Genomic DNA, 15,679 nt, shown 5'->3' on the forward strand with positions numbered 1-15,679 from the left:
AGGATCTTTCGGCCATATTTGGATAAGTTTGTCATTGTGTTTATTGACGACATTTTGATCTACTCTAAAGATGAGACAAAGCATGCGACGCTCCTGGGAATTGTGTTGCAGACCTTGCGGGAAAAGCAACTGTATGCTAAGTTTAGCAAGAGTGAGTTTTGGCTCCAGGAAGTTGGGTTTTTGGGTCATATAGTTTCGGGTGAAGGCATCCGACTCGATCCAAATAAGATTTCTACAATTGTTGAATAGAAACTGCCTAAGAATGTAATCGAGGTTAGAAGCTTTTTGGGCTTAGCCGATTATTATCGAAGATTTGTAAAAGGATTTTCCATGATAGTGACTCCGATGACGAAGCTACTTCAAAAAGACGTTAAGTTTGATTGGACGGAGAAGTGTCAGCAAAGTTTTGAGAAGTTAAAGACATTCTTGATCAAGCTCTGATTTAGTCTTTGCTGAGCAGGAAAAGAATTTGTGGTATACAGTGATGCATCCTTAAATGGATTGGGGTGTGTGCTTATGCAAGATGGCAAGGTGATAGCCTATGCTTCACGGCAATTGAAGCCTCATGAGAAGAATTATCTAACCCACGACCTAGAGCTTGCCATTATTATTTTTGCCTTGAAAATTTGGAGGCATTATTTGTATAGAAAGACTTGTCGTATATTCACGAACCACAAGAGTTTAAAATACTTGATGACTCAGAAAGAATTAAAATTGAGACAGCGGAGATGGTTATAACTAATTAAGGATTATGATTTGATTATTGACTATCACCCGGGAAGAGAGGATGTGGTCGCCGGGGCACTGAGTAGAAAATCTCTGTTTGCCTTGAGATCCATGAATACCCTTTTGAAATTGCTTGATGATGGTTCAATTCTGACCGAGTTGGAGGCTAGACCAACATTTCTGTAGGAAATTCATGATGCACAGTTAAATGATAATGACTTGCAAGCAAAAAGGGCTCAATGTGAATCTGGTGTTGAGTCAGATTTCTGAATTAGTCCTGATGGATGTTTAATGTTTAGAGATAGGGTTTTTGTACCCAAAGACAATGAACTTATTCAGAAGATTTTGTAAGAAGCACATAACAGTCGTTTGTCAGTTCACCCGGGAAATACCAAGATGTACAACGATTTAAAGAAGATGTACTGGTGGAACGGCATGGAAAGAGATGTTTCTAAATTTGTATCAAAATGCCTAGTATGTCAACAAGTTAAAGCTGAACATCAAGTACCTTCAGGTTTGTTAAAGCCTGTAATGGTCCCCGAATGGAAGTGGGACAGAGTTACCATGGACTTTGTGATAGGATTACCCTTGACTCCGAAAAAGAAAGATGCCATATGGGTTATAGTGGACAAATTGACAAAGTCAGCTCATTTTATCCCGGTAAAGACGGATTATTCCCATGATAGATTAGCTGATTTGTACATCTCTGAGATAGTAAGATTGCACGGAGTACCATTGTCAATTATTTCGGACAGAGACCCGACGTTCACTTCGAGATTCTGGAAGAAGTTACAAGAAGCCTTGGGTACAAAGTTGAGTTTTAGCAAAGCTTTTCACCCTCAGACCAATGGTCAGTCTGCGCGGATGATTCAGATTCTCAAGGACATGTTGCGTTGTTGCATCCTTGAATTTCAGGGTACTTGGGAAAAATACCTGCCATTGGTAGAATTTGCCTACAACAATAGTTTCCAAACAAGTTTGAAGATGGCACCTTATGAGGCTTTGTATGGTAGGAAATGTTGAACTCTATTGTACTGGACAGAACTCAAGGAAAATCAGATTCATGGAGTTGATCTAATTAAAGAAACTAAAGAAAAAGTTAAAGTGATACAGGATTGTTTAAAAGTGGTAGCAGATAGGCAAAAGTCTTATGCTGATCTGAAAAGAAGGGAAATTGAGTTTCAAGTTGGGGATAGAGTATTTTTTAAAGTATCTCCATGGAAAAAGGTATTGAGATTTAGTCAAAAAGGTAAACTGAGCCCACGATTTATCGGACCATACGAGACCACTGAAAGGGTTGGACTGTTAGCCTATCGTTTGGTGTTGCCACCCGAACTGGAAAAGATTCATGATGTGTTCCATGTATCCATGTTAAGAAGATATCGATCAGACCCCTCTCATGTAATTTCACTAACTGAGATTGAAATTCGACCGGACATGACCTATGGAGAGGAACTGGTTATGATATTGGCTCGCGAAGTTAAACAGTTGAGAAATAAAGATGTGGCTCTTGTAAAAGTTCTATGGTATCGACATGGTGTAGTCGAGGCTACATGGGAGCTGAAAGAAACTATGAGAATTCAATATCCGAATCTATTTTTTGGCAAGACTTTTGAGGACGAAAGTCCCTAAGGGGGAGAAATGTAACATCCTGAAATAGGGCCTAGTCAGAATACTAATTTCGGGACCACAAATCCAACACCAAAATATTTATTTTATGATTATTATGAGACCTAGAATATGAGTATATGCATGTGTTAAAGTTTCATGAAGAAATTCTAAGCATAAGTTATCCAATTGGAAATTAGGGACTAAATTAAATAAATTACAAAACTTGGATTCTAGAAGCGATTTGTATGAAATTGCTTTAGATTATGAATTAGTAGGTTTTGGATAGTAATTTTCCCAAATTCTAATTTTTTAGACAAAAATGGGCTTGCATGGATGAAATTTTAAGGAAATGGCATAAGGGCATTTTGGTCATTAGACTTTTTAATGAAATAAAATGGGAAAAATGATCCAAAATCAGCTCATTTTCTCCTTCATCTAGCTAAATTTCAAGGGTCACCATAGCTAGGGTTTTCAAGCTTTTCAAGCTAAATAGTTAGTGCTCCCAAACCCCGTTTTTCATGTTCTTTGTATTTTTGAAATCTCGGTAGCTTACTCTTCCTATTTCTACCCATATTTCATGCTAGATTTTATATTCAAAAATTTACCCATGCATGAGTTATTGGTATTTTGATGGATTATGGAGGAATATGAAAGATTAATGTGTGTTAAACATCTTTTCCAAGTTAGTTTTCATAAGAAACCCTTATAGGGACTATTTTGTAAAAGATGTAAATGTGTGATAGAAATGGGGAAGATAATAAAAAATGTGGGTTGCCATAAGAGAGAAAAATGTTCAGTTAGGCTTGGGTAAGATAGAAATTGCATGTGTTTCATTATACGAGCTTAGGGACTAAATCATAAAAATGTCAAAAGTTAGAGGCAAAACGGTCAATTGGACCGGGGTGGACATTAAACTTGAAATGTATTATGTGGGGTATTAATGAGTTAATTTTGCTATTATAAACCCCGAGGAACAAGTTCCGGAGGTCGATCATGGTAAACGCAAGGTTTCGGAATAACCGAAACACAATCCCAAAAAGAATACCAGGTAAGTTCGGATAAATTAAAGTAAACCCCTAATATGCATAATTGTATGATTTGTGAATGCATGAAATTTTCATTTACTGATGGTATGAAGATGCATGAAATGAATCTTTGGTAATGACTTGTTTATAATCATCTCGGTTGAGGTTGATAAAGGGGATTCGATGGATAAACCCTGATTGATATGTGTAACGAGATCCTGCATGTGTTACAGTAAGGATTTAGCCTGGACGGGTAATCCGTTAATCTCAATTATGAAAGGATCTAGCTCGGACGGGTGTTCCTTGAATGATCGAGCCTCCCGAAGATATATGCATTACAAATTTAGCCCGGACGCGTAATTTGATTAGGGTTTGAATTTAGCCTGGACTGGTAATTCAGATCCGAGCTCATTAAGGGTGTTGTCGCTATAAGAGATTTAGCCTGGACTAGTAATCTCAACATCACCTTATGAGTTCATGATATGTGGGATTTAGCCTGGACTGGTAATCCTGCTATATGATGTGAGGTTCGCGGGAGTTTATATATGGAATGATCATTCTTATGAATTGACGGATAATGGGTATTCCATCGAGATTTCCTAGAAACTCAACGAGATTGACATGGGATATACATATATGAATGAAATGTTGAATGATGAGCTCATCTAGTTAGATTATATGATACATGAATATGTGGCTAACTCATTGATTGAGTGCATATGATAGGAAATCATTTCATAATGGATGATTTCATGAATTAAGTATGGATGTATGCTAATTACTCGGTAAGTGTACTTTCCAGTTATTTGAGCTTACTAAGCATGAAAATGCTTACCCCCTCTCTTTTCCCTGTTTTACAGAGCTCGAGGACTCATAAAGATTGGAAAACGATTGGAGAGTCAACACACTATCAACTAGTCAAGCTTTGGTATAAAGACACTTCTATTTTGTTAATGGCATGTATAGAGCTTTGAGTATTTTGTCATATGAGTCATTTGAATTGCCAAATGAAGGCATGTAAAGATACATTCATCTTTTTGTACAAGGCCATGGAAATTGGCATATTTGAAAGTAGGCTATGACCTGCCTTTATATGCATGTTTATGCTCCATTATGATGGGTTGCTTCAAGTGGCAAAGAGTTCAAAAACGAGCCAAGTTTTGAATGTGTTACAATAACATAAGAACCCATAAATACTAGATGGGAAATAACCTTTTTGAATGAAACCAATGATATAAGGTTTCCATACAACTAATTTCATCAAGATCATTTACAAGTGTATAATCATGTTTTACTTTGAATTTGGTATCTTTTAAGAAAAAGGAGTAAAAATGGGTGATTAAAGGCTTGGTAAATAGCCTATTAAAGTCCACATGGTTAGATACACGGGCGTGTTTCTATGTCGTGTGTGACACACGGCCTATCCCCATGGGCGTGTGGTATGGCCTTGTGTCCCCTTCACCTAAAACTTTAAGTCAAATTAGTACATGGGTAGGACACACAGGCATGCGTTTGGGCCATGTTAATTTAATAGAATGTTCAAGTTTTAGACACGGGGTGAGCCCACGGGCGTGTGCCTTGGCCGTGTCTAAAAGTCAGTGTTGCCCACGGGTTAAACGCATGGACGTGCCTTAGACCACACGGGCGTGGCTGATCACACGGCCCCTCATGCACGGGCGTGTGACACTTCTAAATAAGAATTTTTTTCTAAAGTTATGGAATATTCCCGGTCCTAACCCGAATCATCTCTATGTATATTTAAGGCCTCGGAGGCCAATTTAAAGGACGAAATGTGAATGCTTGTAAGTTCCAGTTCAGAGCTAAACCTGGTGAGTCGAGTCAGCATGTTTTAAATGAAAAGTTCAGGTAATGTCTCGAACCCTATCCCAGCATCGGATACGGGTGAGGAGTGTTACAATACCAATGCTATCACCTTGCCCTTTGGAACCTATCTCTCATATATATCTCTCTCATATATATTCAAACGTCTAAAAATTCCCACCCAAGTTGATCCTTCATTGGCAAATCCTCTACGTTTTGGCATTGGAACGCTTCGTCACATTGGCTACAAGAAGGACCCTAGCACAGGCGCATGGTTGAAGGCTACTCAAACCAAACCCCATGATAATGATAAGGAGGATGTTAAAGGAGGTGATCCTATTCCACCTCCTGCGCAAGCTCCAGCTTAAGACGCTCAATTTTTGGTCAAGACTTCAGCCATCCTTGAAGCTATTAGCTCATTACGAGATGTTGTTAGTGGCATAGATGCTACGATATCTACAATAGAGGAACACATAGCTAATCTTATGTCTCTATTTCCTCCACTACAACCTCCTCAAGATAGTTAGGACTCATCTTGCATATCATGCATTTTCATGGTTTAATTGGATATTTTACAGTGTTTTCTTTTCCTACTTTTATGCTTGTTGCACTAAATGTTAACTTTGTATTTTGAGATACTTTAGAGTTTTATGTTAGTTTCTTGTTCTTTATTTTTTTTTTTCTATTTATCATTGGACTAACAATTTTCTTTATGTTAACTTAGTATTTTGAGATACTTTGGAGTTTTATGTTAGTTTCTTGTTCTTTATTTTTTTCTATTTATCATTGGACTAACAATTTTCTTTATATCTTAAGCTTTATTTGTTTATTTTGCTATAGAAAAAGGGAGAAATGTGGTAAATTGGTTGGTATATTAATCTCTATAAGTTTGTGACCATTTTCAAAAACAAAATCGAGCTTTTAATTGAAATTGGGGGAGTACTTTACTCAAAAACAAAATTTATAAAAGTGTTTATATATATATATATATATAAAGGGAGATTGCTAAACTAAGCTTCATTTTATAATTTTTTGATATAACAAAGATAATGTTTTGAATAAGATTTGATGAATTTCAAGTGACAATTTATTTCAAAATATTTCTAAGAGATAAAATTTAAATATACTCATCAGCCACTTAGAAAATATTTTGAACAAATTCAAATTGAGTAACAAATATGTCAAACATTTTTTTAACAAGTGAAAATTGCTCCCTATCCAAAAGTATCGATACTTATACCAAGTATCGATATCAATTTGAGCTTCAAAGTTCAGGAAAATCGAGCAAAAATCAAAAGTATCGATACTCTTAACAAAGTATTGATACCCTCCCCAAGGTATTGACACCTTATAGCAAGTATCAATGTTTCCTCTATTGTATTGATACTATAAGTTTTAACGATCACTAAATTTAGGCATTAAATGCCCAAACTATCGATACCCCTTTGAAGGTATCGACACATGTTGTTGCAAGACACATTAATGCATTGGTTTTTACGTCTTCAATGACTTTATTCAAATTCCCACCAACCCAAACTGTTGGAAATCTATTAGGAGCTATAAATACAAGTTTCTAAATCTTCTACAATAAGAAGAGAGATTACAAAATATCAAAAGCTATCAAGAAAGATCAACAATTTTTATCAACCTTTTGTGCGTCAATTTCTTCTTATTTTTCTTACAAACACTTGTGAGCAATTCTTTGTTTTTTTTTAATGTTTTTATTATGTGAGTGTTTAACTAGCAAACATCCTAATCGTGCAAGGATTGTCTCTTTGTTTTCTCATTTGTTTACTCTTTTGAAAGGGGTTAAGTCTTAAATTTTGAGTAAAAATCTTAAAGGAATTGTAAGGTTAAACCTTATTCTCAAAGCTTGATCAAATTAATGAATTTGATAAAATCCTTAGTTGTGGAAAGCTAAGTTAGTGGGGTAGGCAATTAAGGTTGAACAGCTCTAAATTTTTATGTTCATTGTCTCATCTCTTCCTTCTTGGTTCCACAAAATTTTAAAAGGCCAATTTACCCCCTCTTGTCTATTTCAGTTGATTGATCTAGCTAAGAAAATCATAAGAACCAACTTGAGATAATGTCTCAAGCATAGGAGGGGGCTAAATTATAAGAATAAGCTATCAAAATAATAAGAACCAACGGTCATATTTAAACTAATTATGCCTTTTGTTGTTCCATTAAAAAGAGCCTAGAGGAACTTGAGATAATGTGTCAAGTTCGAGAGGGAAGGCTCGATCAATCAACTGTTGCAATATGATTGTTGAAGGAATTGATCTACCACATGAAAATCGAGGAAGCAACGGTCATATTCTAATGGTCATATTGCAACGGTCACATTCCAACAATTATATTATAACAGTTGGATTCCAATGACTTTATTGTAACAGACAATTTTTTGCATTACCAATAACCTATGTATAATATAAAAGAGTTAATGTTATTTTCGGACTCCAGTTTCATTTTAGAATTGGAATATCAACATAGGTCAGCTAGCTACCCACTTTTTCTGTTTTTGGATATAAAGTCTCTTTCCCTCTCAAAGTTTAGGGACAAGATTTAATAAAAAATTTGATTTTTAAATGTGACTGAGTAAATGAAGTGTTGGAAATTAATATTACTAAATGAGACCCAATGTGAGTAAAAGATAGCCACATAAGCAATATTGTCCTGCGGAGGCTTTTTTAATGGAACAACACTAGACATAACCGCAATCTTAAAAGTCAAAATTAATTCTAGGTTTCTCTTTCAAAATTTCCGTAATATAAATATTTTTTAAACATTAAGAATAAGAAAAAAATATTTAATGCCAAGCAGAATTAAAGAATTAACAAGAGTTTTGTAATGGTCAATTTTTAAAATTATTTATAAAATAAAAATAAATTATCAATTTATCAAATATTCACTCTAAGAATAAAAATTTTAAAATAACTTATTTTTAAACACTTGGGTTGATTTTATTTACATTAATACAAGTTTTGGAGTACTGCAGGAGACTATTAAGAAATAGGTTTGTACTTTATGTTGCGTTAAATAATGAGGTTAGGTCAAGTGATGTCAACTACAACTTAATTTTAAAAAAAAAACATAATTCTAAGCCTGTTTTCGAGTCAAAACAGAGTCAGCTCTACGTGTTTACCCTTTTCATAGTTAAAATTAATAAACTATTAAAATTATATTTTATATTTTTATTTATATATTTTATAATTAAATTTAAATTTAAAAATATTTTTATTTAAATTAAATTTCATTCGTGCGTAGCCAATTCGAAAAATAAAAATTTTATCCGAATTTAACTCAAGTTGGATTAAGTCTATAGGATTGAGGGATTGCTCGACAAATCTATTGCATATACTCCATCACTATTTTAGTTTCAAATAAATTTTACCGAATTCTTTAGTGCATTCATTTTTCTATCTTATTATTGTAACTCGTGATAGTGTAACCATTGATACCTTAAGTAGTTTTAAAAAAGAATATTATAAGCTTTTTCCAAAAACAATGAACTCAAATTCTTTTAATAAGTTAATTTTTATTTTTATTTTTTAGAAAGTCTTGAGAAAAAAAATACAATTTGCAGAATAAACGTAAGTAAATCGTATACGAATAGCATAGGTGGCGAGGGTTGATTAGGCAACAGAACTAAAAGCGAATATGCGGACCGTTATATGAAGAAGATTCGTGAGTCATCCGCATCTCCCCTTCCTGATGCTGTTTTAGTCTTTAAAAGTAAACAACTACCCACCCGACTCTCCTGCCTTTCTTTAATTCTCTATAACCGTAATTCACACTACATTAATCTCTCTTTTCCTTTCTTCCTTCCTTCTTTCATTTAAATTCTCACATCTTTCCAGGTATCACTTTCTCTCTTTCTTAAACAAAACTTACAGTATATTTCTGTTTTGTTCTCCATAATCTTCATTTCTTGCTTTCTCTTTTTTTATGTAGAGTTGCCTGTTTCGCTTGTATTTTGAGAACCCATTTTTGTGTTTCCTTCCTTCTTTTTGAATGTCGATGCTTGGGGATATCTGGAAAATTAAGTGCATGATACTATATGATTATTTGATTTTAGAATTTGGGTTGAATGCTTTGGACAAAAACTTCATTTGGGTTATCTCAAGCTTTAAACTTTGAACTCATATTTCTCCTTTAATGGGATCTTAAAAAATCTGATGAGGCTCTATTGAGTTTGTACATTTTTGGATTAATGAACGATGATATGTTCATTGCCATGACCTTATATATGAGTTTAATCTTATTTAAGTAGGATTAATCTACTATTTTTATGCTTTATTTGTTTAACAAAATATTGAGTGTTGTTTTAGCCAAAGAGAGACATTATCATTCTTTTCTCAATATGAAAGGGAAAAACCTCATGGGGGAAGGTGAACTCGTTGAGCTTAATAGAAGCGTGATACAAACCTCTAGCTGGTCAATCCTTGAAGTTAGTGTTTTTTGTAGAAGCCTTATCTATGCTTTTAATTTATTGAATGTGATTTCAATATATATTTCTGCTTCTTTTAATCGTACAGAGATTGGTCATATAAGTTGCTTCTTGCATTCGTCTTCCCTCTGTTGCCAGCAAGTTCTTGCTGGCAGGTAAAATGTTTTGCACAGCGTTGAGGCCTAGTAAAGCCTTAGACGGTGTAAATGGAGTGCAAGTGGTTCCTCGTTCACCTTTTGCATTGGAGGAGATAAACCAACAAAGGGAATTCCAATCCACTCATGATAAATCATTTTTTACAGCAAATCAACCACTATTGATGCAGTAAGTTATGCATCAAACAATCTGTTTGAATCCGTACTCCGGCAATTTCTTTGTAGATAGTCACATGTACTAGTGACACAGCATAACGTACTTGCTTATACTTACTTTTCAGAGTATGGCAGCAGAGGCCATCTTGTTTAAGGCCAGTAAGATGTTGTATGAAAGGTATGATACTGTTTGTGCTTGTTTTTGTGTGTCTCAGCTCGGCCATTCTGTCATATAAAATTTGTACATTGCTTACCCTCGAAAGCTTTTGTCAGGGGATCAGAATTTTCAAGAAACAGTGGCTAATGTGTTAACCTCACTTCCTTTTATAGTTCTTGGGATCCAAGCCCCGAGGTAATAGTCTCCTTAATTTGCTTCATGAACAAGATACCATATTACCTTTTCTTATTAATACTTTGTTTACTTGGATACAGGAGAAATTTGAACTCTAAGCTGTATGCTAATTCACTAATCGGAGTTGGAGTTGCCTCTACTTTGTATCATTCTTCCAGAGGAAAGCTGAGGATGTATTTAAGGTGGGCTGACTACACAATGATTGCCACTGCTACTGTGGTAAGTTCAGACTAAATTCATATCTTTTTGAAGATTAAAACTCGGGAAAGATTATAAATGTGAATGAATTTTGGAAATAGTGAATTTGAATAATCCTCATACATGTTGTAGACTGAAGTTATGCTTCTGAATAGTAACATGTTTACTCGTTATCAACTTTATCAATTCCAAACATAAAAATGAATGTTTATTAGGGCATTGTGGGTATGCTGCTTTTTTAGACTTGAATGCTACCTGCTGAAACTTGTGCAGTTCTGTTTTCACATTTCTCATTCCAATCCTTTTTTGCAGTGTCTATCAAGAGCTCTTAGAAATGAGAATCCGAAGTTATTGATGGCAGCTTCTGCTTTACTTCTACCTGTTCAACCTCTGATGGTTTCAGCTGTTCACACTGGAATGATGGAGGTATAACTATCTAGTTTATATCTCACTTGGTTTTTTATTTAATAAAAAACAGTCTGGGATCCTATTATTTTTCCATTACAACAATAGGTTCGATCTCATTATTTTCCAAGTCTTCAACTGCCTAATCTTTGCTCCAACTTAGCATTATAATTTAATGGAGTTACCTTCAAGGCTGAAGCTGTTCCGTGGTACTGAAAACATGTCCAATGTCGTGTTCCTGCATTTCAGGTGGCATTTGCAAAAAGAGCATTGAAATACCCAGAATTAAGGATGGCTCACAATGTTCATAAGATGTCATCACTGTTGGGAGGTGTTCTTTTCATTGCAGACGATGTCTTTCCTAGGACTCCTTTCATTCATGCTGCATGGCATCTTGCAGCAGCTGTCGGTGTTGGCACGTGTAACAAGCTTCTTGAGTAGTGTGTTATATATAAATTATAGTAGGACAATCTTTATATCTATAACTATTATTTGTTTATCCCGATTCCTAAGAGCTCTGGAATATCTCTTTACAAAATCTCGTAAAGATTCATCTTCACGTTGCCTGATTGGCATTAAATACGTTGGCAATTGTTGTAGTGTCTTGTTCCCAAGAATTTGCTCATGAATAAGTCCGCCAATTGCTTGAAACTAATGATGAAATTTTACAGAAGCTACATATACCAAGCCTGAGCTGAATCTTTCAATGTCACCGAGAATGCCATGCACTCCACCTAATCTGAAGCAACCAAAATGTTCATATGATTCACATAATGCGCCAAATGATCTTGGGGTCAACTCGACCATCATACGATAATTTAGGGAATTTAAGAGTTGGAAGAACATTACGACGTAGTATTTCACTAGCCAAGGGTTCATTTGTATATTTCTTAACTAAACTCAATGACTAATACTTTTGATATTTCCGCATGTGTTTTTTCTAACTGTTCTATCTTTTCTTCTAGTGTGCTTCTACTAAAATTCCAACTTTGACTATCGTTAATAGCCTCGTCAACATCATTATCATCTACATTATCATCAAGATCATCATTACCTTTGTTATCATGTTGATGCTTGTGAGTGGGATGGATATTCTCCTCTTCTCTATGCAATGGATCTTGCCTTCGAGCAGCTCTAGTCGCTTTTAACTCTTTTATGAGCTTTTCATTCCTTTCATCTACTTGGCTTGTCTTTCATGCAGCCCCCGAACAAATTTTTATTGCTCTTCATATCTTCTTTGTTGTGAAGATATTTGTTGCTCCATCACCTTCATTCTTTCTTGCATGTCAATGTATCGTTGGGATATTGAGTGGGTGTTTTGTGATCCTTGGTCAACTAGAGAAGCACTGGTATAGGTGTGGATGACTGTAACACCATGGTGGTGGATATTGATAATACTGCTAAAATTGGTTAAATTGGTAAGGAGTTTTTTGAGTTTGTGCATTAGGATTGAATCGGGTTTGTTGATGAATGTTTCGATTGACATGCATGGAATCTTGTACTCAATTTGTTTGGTTTTGAGATGGTAAATCCTAGAGTGGTACCTCTTTCAAAGGGTCTTGGGTTTGCTGATTACTAGTGGGATCAAGCTCATTGGTGGGGGATGTTGGTATCAAGCTCACGGTTGTCCACGTTCACTGCACCAACTGTTAACCTGTTGGATTAATAAGGGAAGAAAGTAGTGGTTTTATTGGTGGTTCACTTGGGATGAGGTGGAAAGCCACTAAGAACGGGGTTTTCCCGTGAGAGAGTTAAAGGGAAGAAGAAGGTTTTTTGGTCTGGGAGTGGATCTAACCTCATGAGCTGTTGCATGGGACTTTTATACTAGGAGACAAGGTTGCCTACGTGTTTACGGACTATTGATAGTGAGATCTTATTTGGTTTCGACAGTGATGCGTCCTAAGATATGATGTATAACGATTAGAAAGTTAGTGGTGTCAGAAAATACGATTTCAAAATTTTATTTTTATAAACCGAATTTGTAAATATTTAATATAAATATTTATGGAGTTATATAGTAGATGAATCGAACTTTAGATAGGTAATTTTATCAAATTAATGATTAATTAAGGTGTAATGACTAAATTGTAAAAGTGGTAAAAGTTCAATTGCTAAAAAATCCTTAATTAAAACATGGACAAGGGACTTAAGTGTAAATTAAACCACCATGCAAATAATAGTGGACGGTGGTGGCATGATTTCTCTGAATTTTGTATGAAAAATTTAATTAAATTAAAATGAACTAAAACATAAAACGTTGAACAAAACATGAAAGTGGGGAGAAAGAGAAGACATTGTGTTTTTATCTTTTTTGGCCGAATTTAGAGAAAGAGAAGAAGGGGATGTGGGCATTAAGGGTTTTTATATTTTTGAAATCTTGGGACCTTAATTTAGTTAATCTGTGTGTTATTTTTAAAAATTGTTAAAGTTTTGGCAAAATGTTATTGATGAATCTTTAAAGTTTTAGGTACTAAATTGATAGATTTTAAGTTTAGAAGTGAAAAAGAACTAAATTATGAAGTTAATTTATAGTTTTGTACAATAGAGACTAAAATGCATAAATTTCAAAATTTTTGGTAGAAATGAGAAATAGGATGTCCAAATTGGACTTTTGTGAAATTGGGTTGAAATTTTGAGTTCTAGATTGAAAGTTAAGTTAGCCTCAGTTTTAGGGACTAAATTGAAAATATATATAAATTTTGTGTAAATTCGCAATTGAGTAAATTTGAAAATATTGTATACTATAAATTGAAATTTTGATTCGATTGGGATTGATTGTTTGTGATCAAGTCTAAATTGAATAAATTTGAAAATATTGTATATTGTTATGAGTGTGAAATTGAATCTATATGGTGATATGTGAATTGATGATTGGGTGATGAGATTATGATATGGAATTGAGGAATTCACTTATAAATGAAATTGAGAAATGGTTACCTTATAAATTGTTTGAGCAGAGTCGAATATAGTTGGCATGTTATAAGATGGGAAGAGTACAGGGTTATTACAACTACGAGTCAAGGAGTGTTGGGCACACATGTATGTTGGTTATACGACTAGCATTGGGTACAACTTACTATTTTGGATTTATCTGATAGGCACTAGATGCCAAACCGTTGTGATTGGTTGGATTCATACATTCATCTGTATCTGAATCAGGTTAATAAGGAATTAAAAACATAATACAGGATGATGATATGTAAAATGAACTGAAAAGATGATTGATTATGTTCATCGTACTTATAAGGTCAGAAATTTGAACTAGAATGTGACAACCAACGGTTGAGATTTCAAAAGTGATATGATATGAAATGGTTTATGTTTTTATACTAGTGAATTGAATTTGATTGGGATAATGAATATAAGAACTAATATAATTGACATGATAACTTGCATATTAATATTTGATCTTTAACTCATACATTTGAATAACTTACGTAGACGGGTTTGAGTAAAAATGTAGGTCCGAAAAATGGGCTTGAAAAAAAATTGGTCAAGCCTCAGGTAAGACTTTTTTTACCCAAGCTTGGCCCAAACTGACCCAATTTGCAAAAAGAAAAAAAAAACATGTTGTTTTCTTATTGTTTTCTCATTATTTTTGCTGTTATTTTATTATTATGTTGCTACTATTTTGTTGTTATTGTTTGGATATTGTATACTCCTATTTTATTGTTAATTTCGCTACTATTTTAGAGGCATTTGCTTGTTAAGTTGCACCTATGTTAGTATTATTTAAGTATAATTTTTTAATTTATTTTCAATTTGGTGAGAAACATTTATTTAAGTATTTTTAGCATTTTTAATGTATTATATATTTTTTAAAAATTATATAAAAAAATTAATACGGGCAGGCTGGGCTTGAGCAAAATTTTAGGCCCATTTTTTGGGCCGGGTTGGGCCCGGGTCTATCAAACTGGCCTAAAATTTTGTCAAGGCCTGGCCCAAACCTGACCTGGTTGGACAAGTCTAGTTATATTATAACGTTCGAATTATGTAAATACCACTGAGTTATACTTAACATACGGTTTTGTTTTTCATGCACATGTTAAGTTTTGATTGTGTTTGTCTATTGATAATAGCATCCAACTATAATCTTGGACAAAGCAAGTTGGTGATGTTTCTCGTTAGTTCAATGAAATTTTCAATGACATGCACCAAAGGAAGTCTTATGTTTATATAATGCTAAATTTGAACGATGAAATGGTATTTTGATGTATTATGTATATATGTTGGCATGATTTTGGTAATGGTATGAACCATGTGTATATATTATGGTGTTTATGATATGTGGATTAAGTAAGTATATTTAATAGCTTGAATGAATGATAAGTGATATGCTATGAATACGATTTGCTATAAGATTAGTTGTGTTGGAATGGTTGGCATACTTGTGTTAATATGAATCTGTTTGAGTTTGATAGATAAGAAATGGTCTTTTTTTTTTTATGGAATTAGTATGAAATGTTAGGTGATTGTAGATTTGGAAGCTTGAAATGCTAAGTAGAATTGCATGTATTGTTAGATTTGAATGAAGTGATTTGGTACCAATTAAGGCTTGATGAATTAGTTGAATTTTGTAGAGTAAAAGAGAATGATTTGGTATGAAATTTGACTAATTTTTTCAAAACATGTTTGACTTAGGCATGAAATAAGAAATTGAAAGTTGGGATTGCATTGACTACTATTTGGTACATTTTTGCCAAAATAGTAGGTGACATCATTCGAACGTCGTCACGACGAGAAAACCATGTTGAGACACCAATCATGAGTTGTCAGGACG

General features: G+C 34.1%; 1 protein-coding gene across 2 annotated transcripts; it reads left to right on the forward strand.

Annotated features, from left to right (window-relative positions):
- The first annotated feature begins 8,863 nt into the window (after window positions 1-8,863).
- LOC108465542 (uncharacterized) lies at window positions 8,864-11,821 on the forward strand. 2 transcript variants are annotated; one of them, XM_053021124.1, is made up of 7 exons: window positions 8,864-9,043; window positions 9,772-9,957; window positions 10,070-10,122; window positions 10,218-10,296; window positions 10,377-10,515; window positions 10,807-10,920; window positions 11,149-11,821. In XM_053021124.1, exons 2-7 carry the CDS (start codon window positions 9,794-9,796, stop codon window positions 11,338-11,340), a joined length of 741 nt encoding a protein of 246 aa, XP_052877084.1. In that variant the 5' UTR covers window positions 8,864-9,043; window positions 9,772-9,793; the 3' UTR covers window positions 11,341-11,821. The 2 variants fall into 2 exon arrangements, with proteins under 2 accessions (XP_052877084.1, XP_017621378.1); XM_017765889.2 differs by having other exon boundaries at window positions 8,869-9,043; window positions 9,722-9,957.
- The last annotated feature ends 3,858 nt before the right edge of the window (window positions 11,822-15,679 follow it).

This window comes from Gossypium arboreum, chromosome 2, assembly GCF_025698485.1.
Source record: "Gossypium arboreum isolate Shixiya-1 chromosome 2, ASM2569848v2, whole genome shotgun sequence".
In the NCBI taxonomy this organism is placed as follows: domain Eukaryota; kingdom Viridiplantae; phylum Streptophyta; class Magnoliopsida; order Malvales; family Malvaceae; genus Gossypium; species Gossypium arboreum.

Coding starts and splice junctions, on each gene's coding strand:
- LOC108465542 (XM_053021124.1), top strand. CDS start 9,794: ATGTTTTGCACAGCGTTGAGGCCTAGTAAAGCCTTAGACGGTGTAAAT. Junction 10,123..10,217: donor AGTAAGATGTTGTATGAAAG/GTATGATACTGT, acceptor AGCTTTTGTCAG/GGGATCAGAATTTTCAAGAA. Junction 10,297..10,376: donor CTTGGGATCCAAGCCCCGAG/GTAATAGTCTCC, acceptor ACTTGGATACAG/GAGAAATTTGAACTCTAAGC.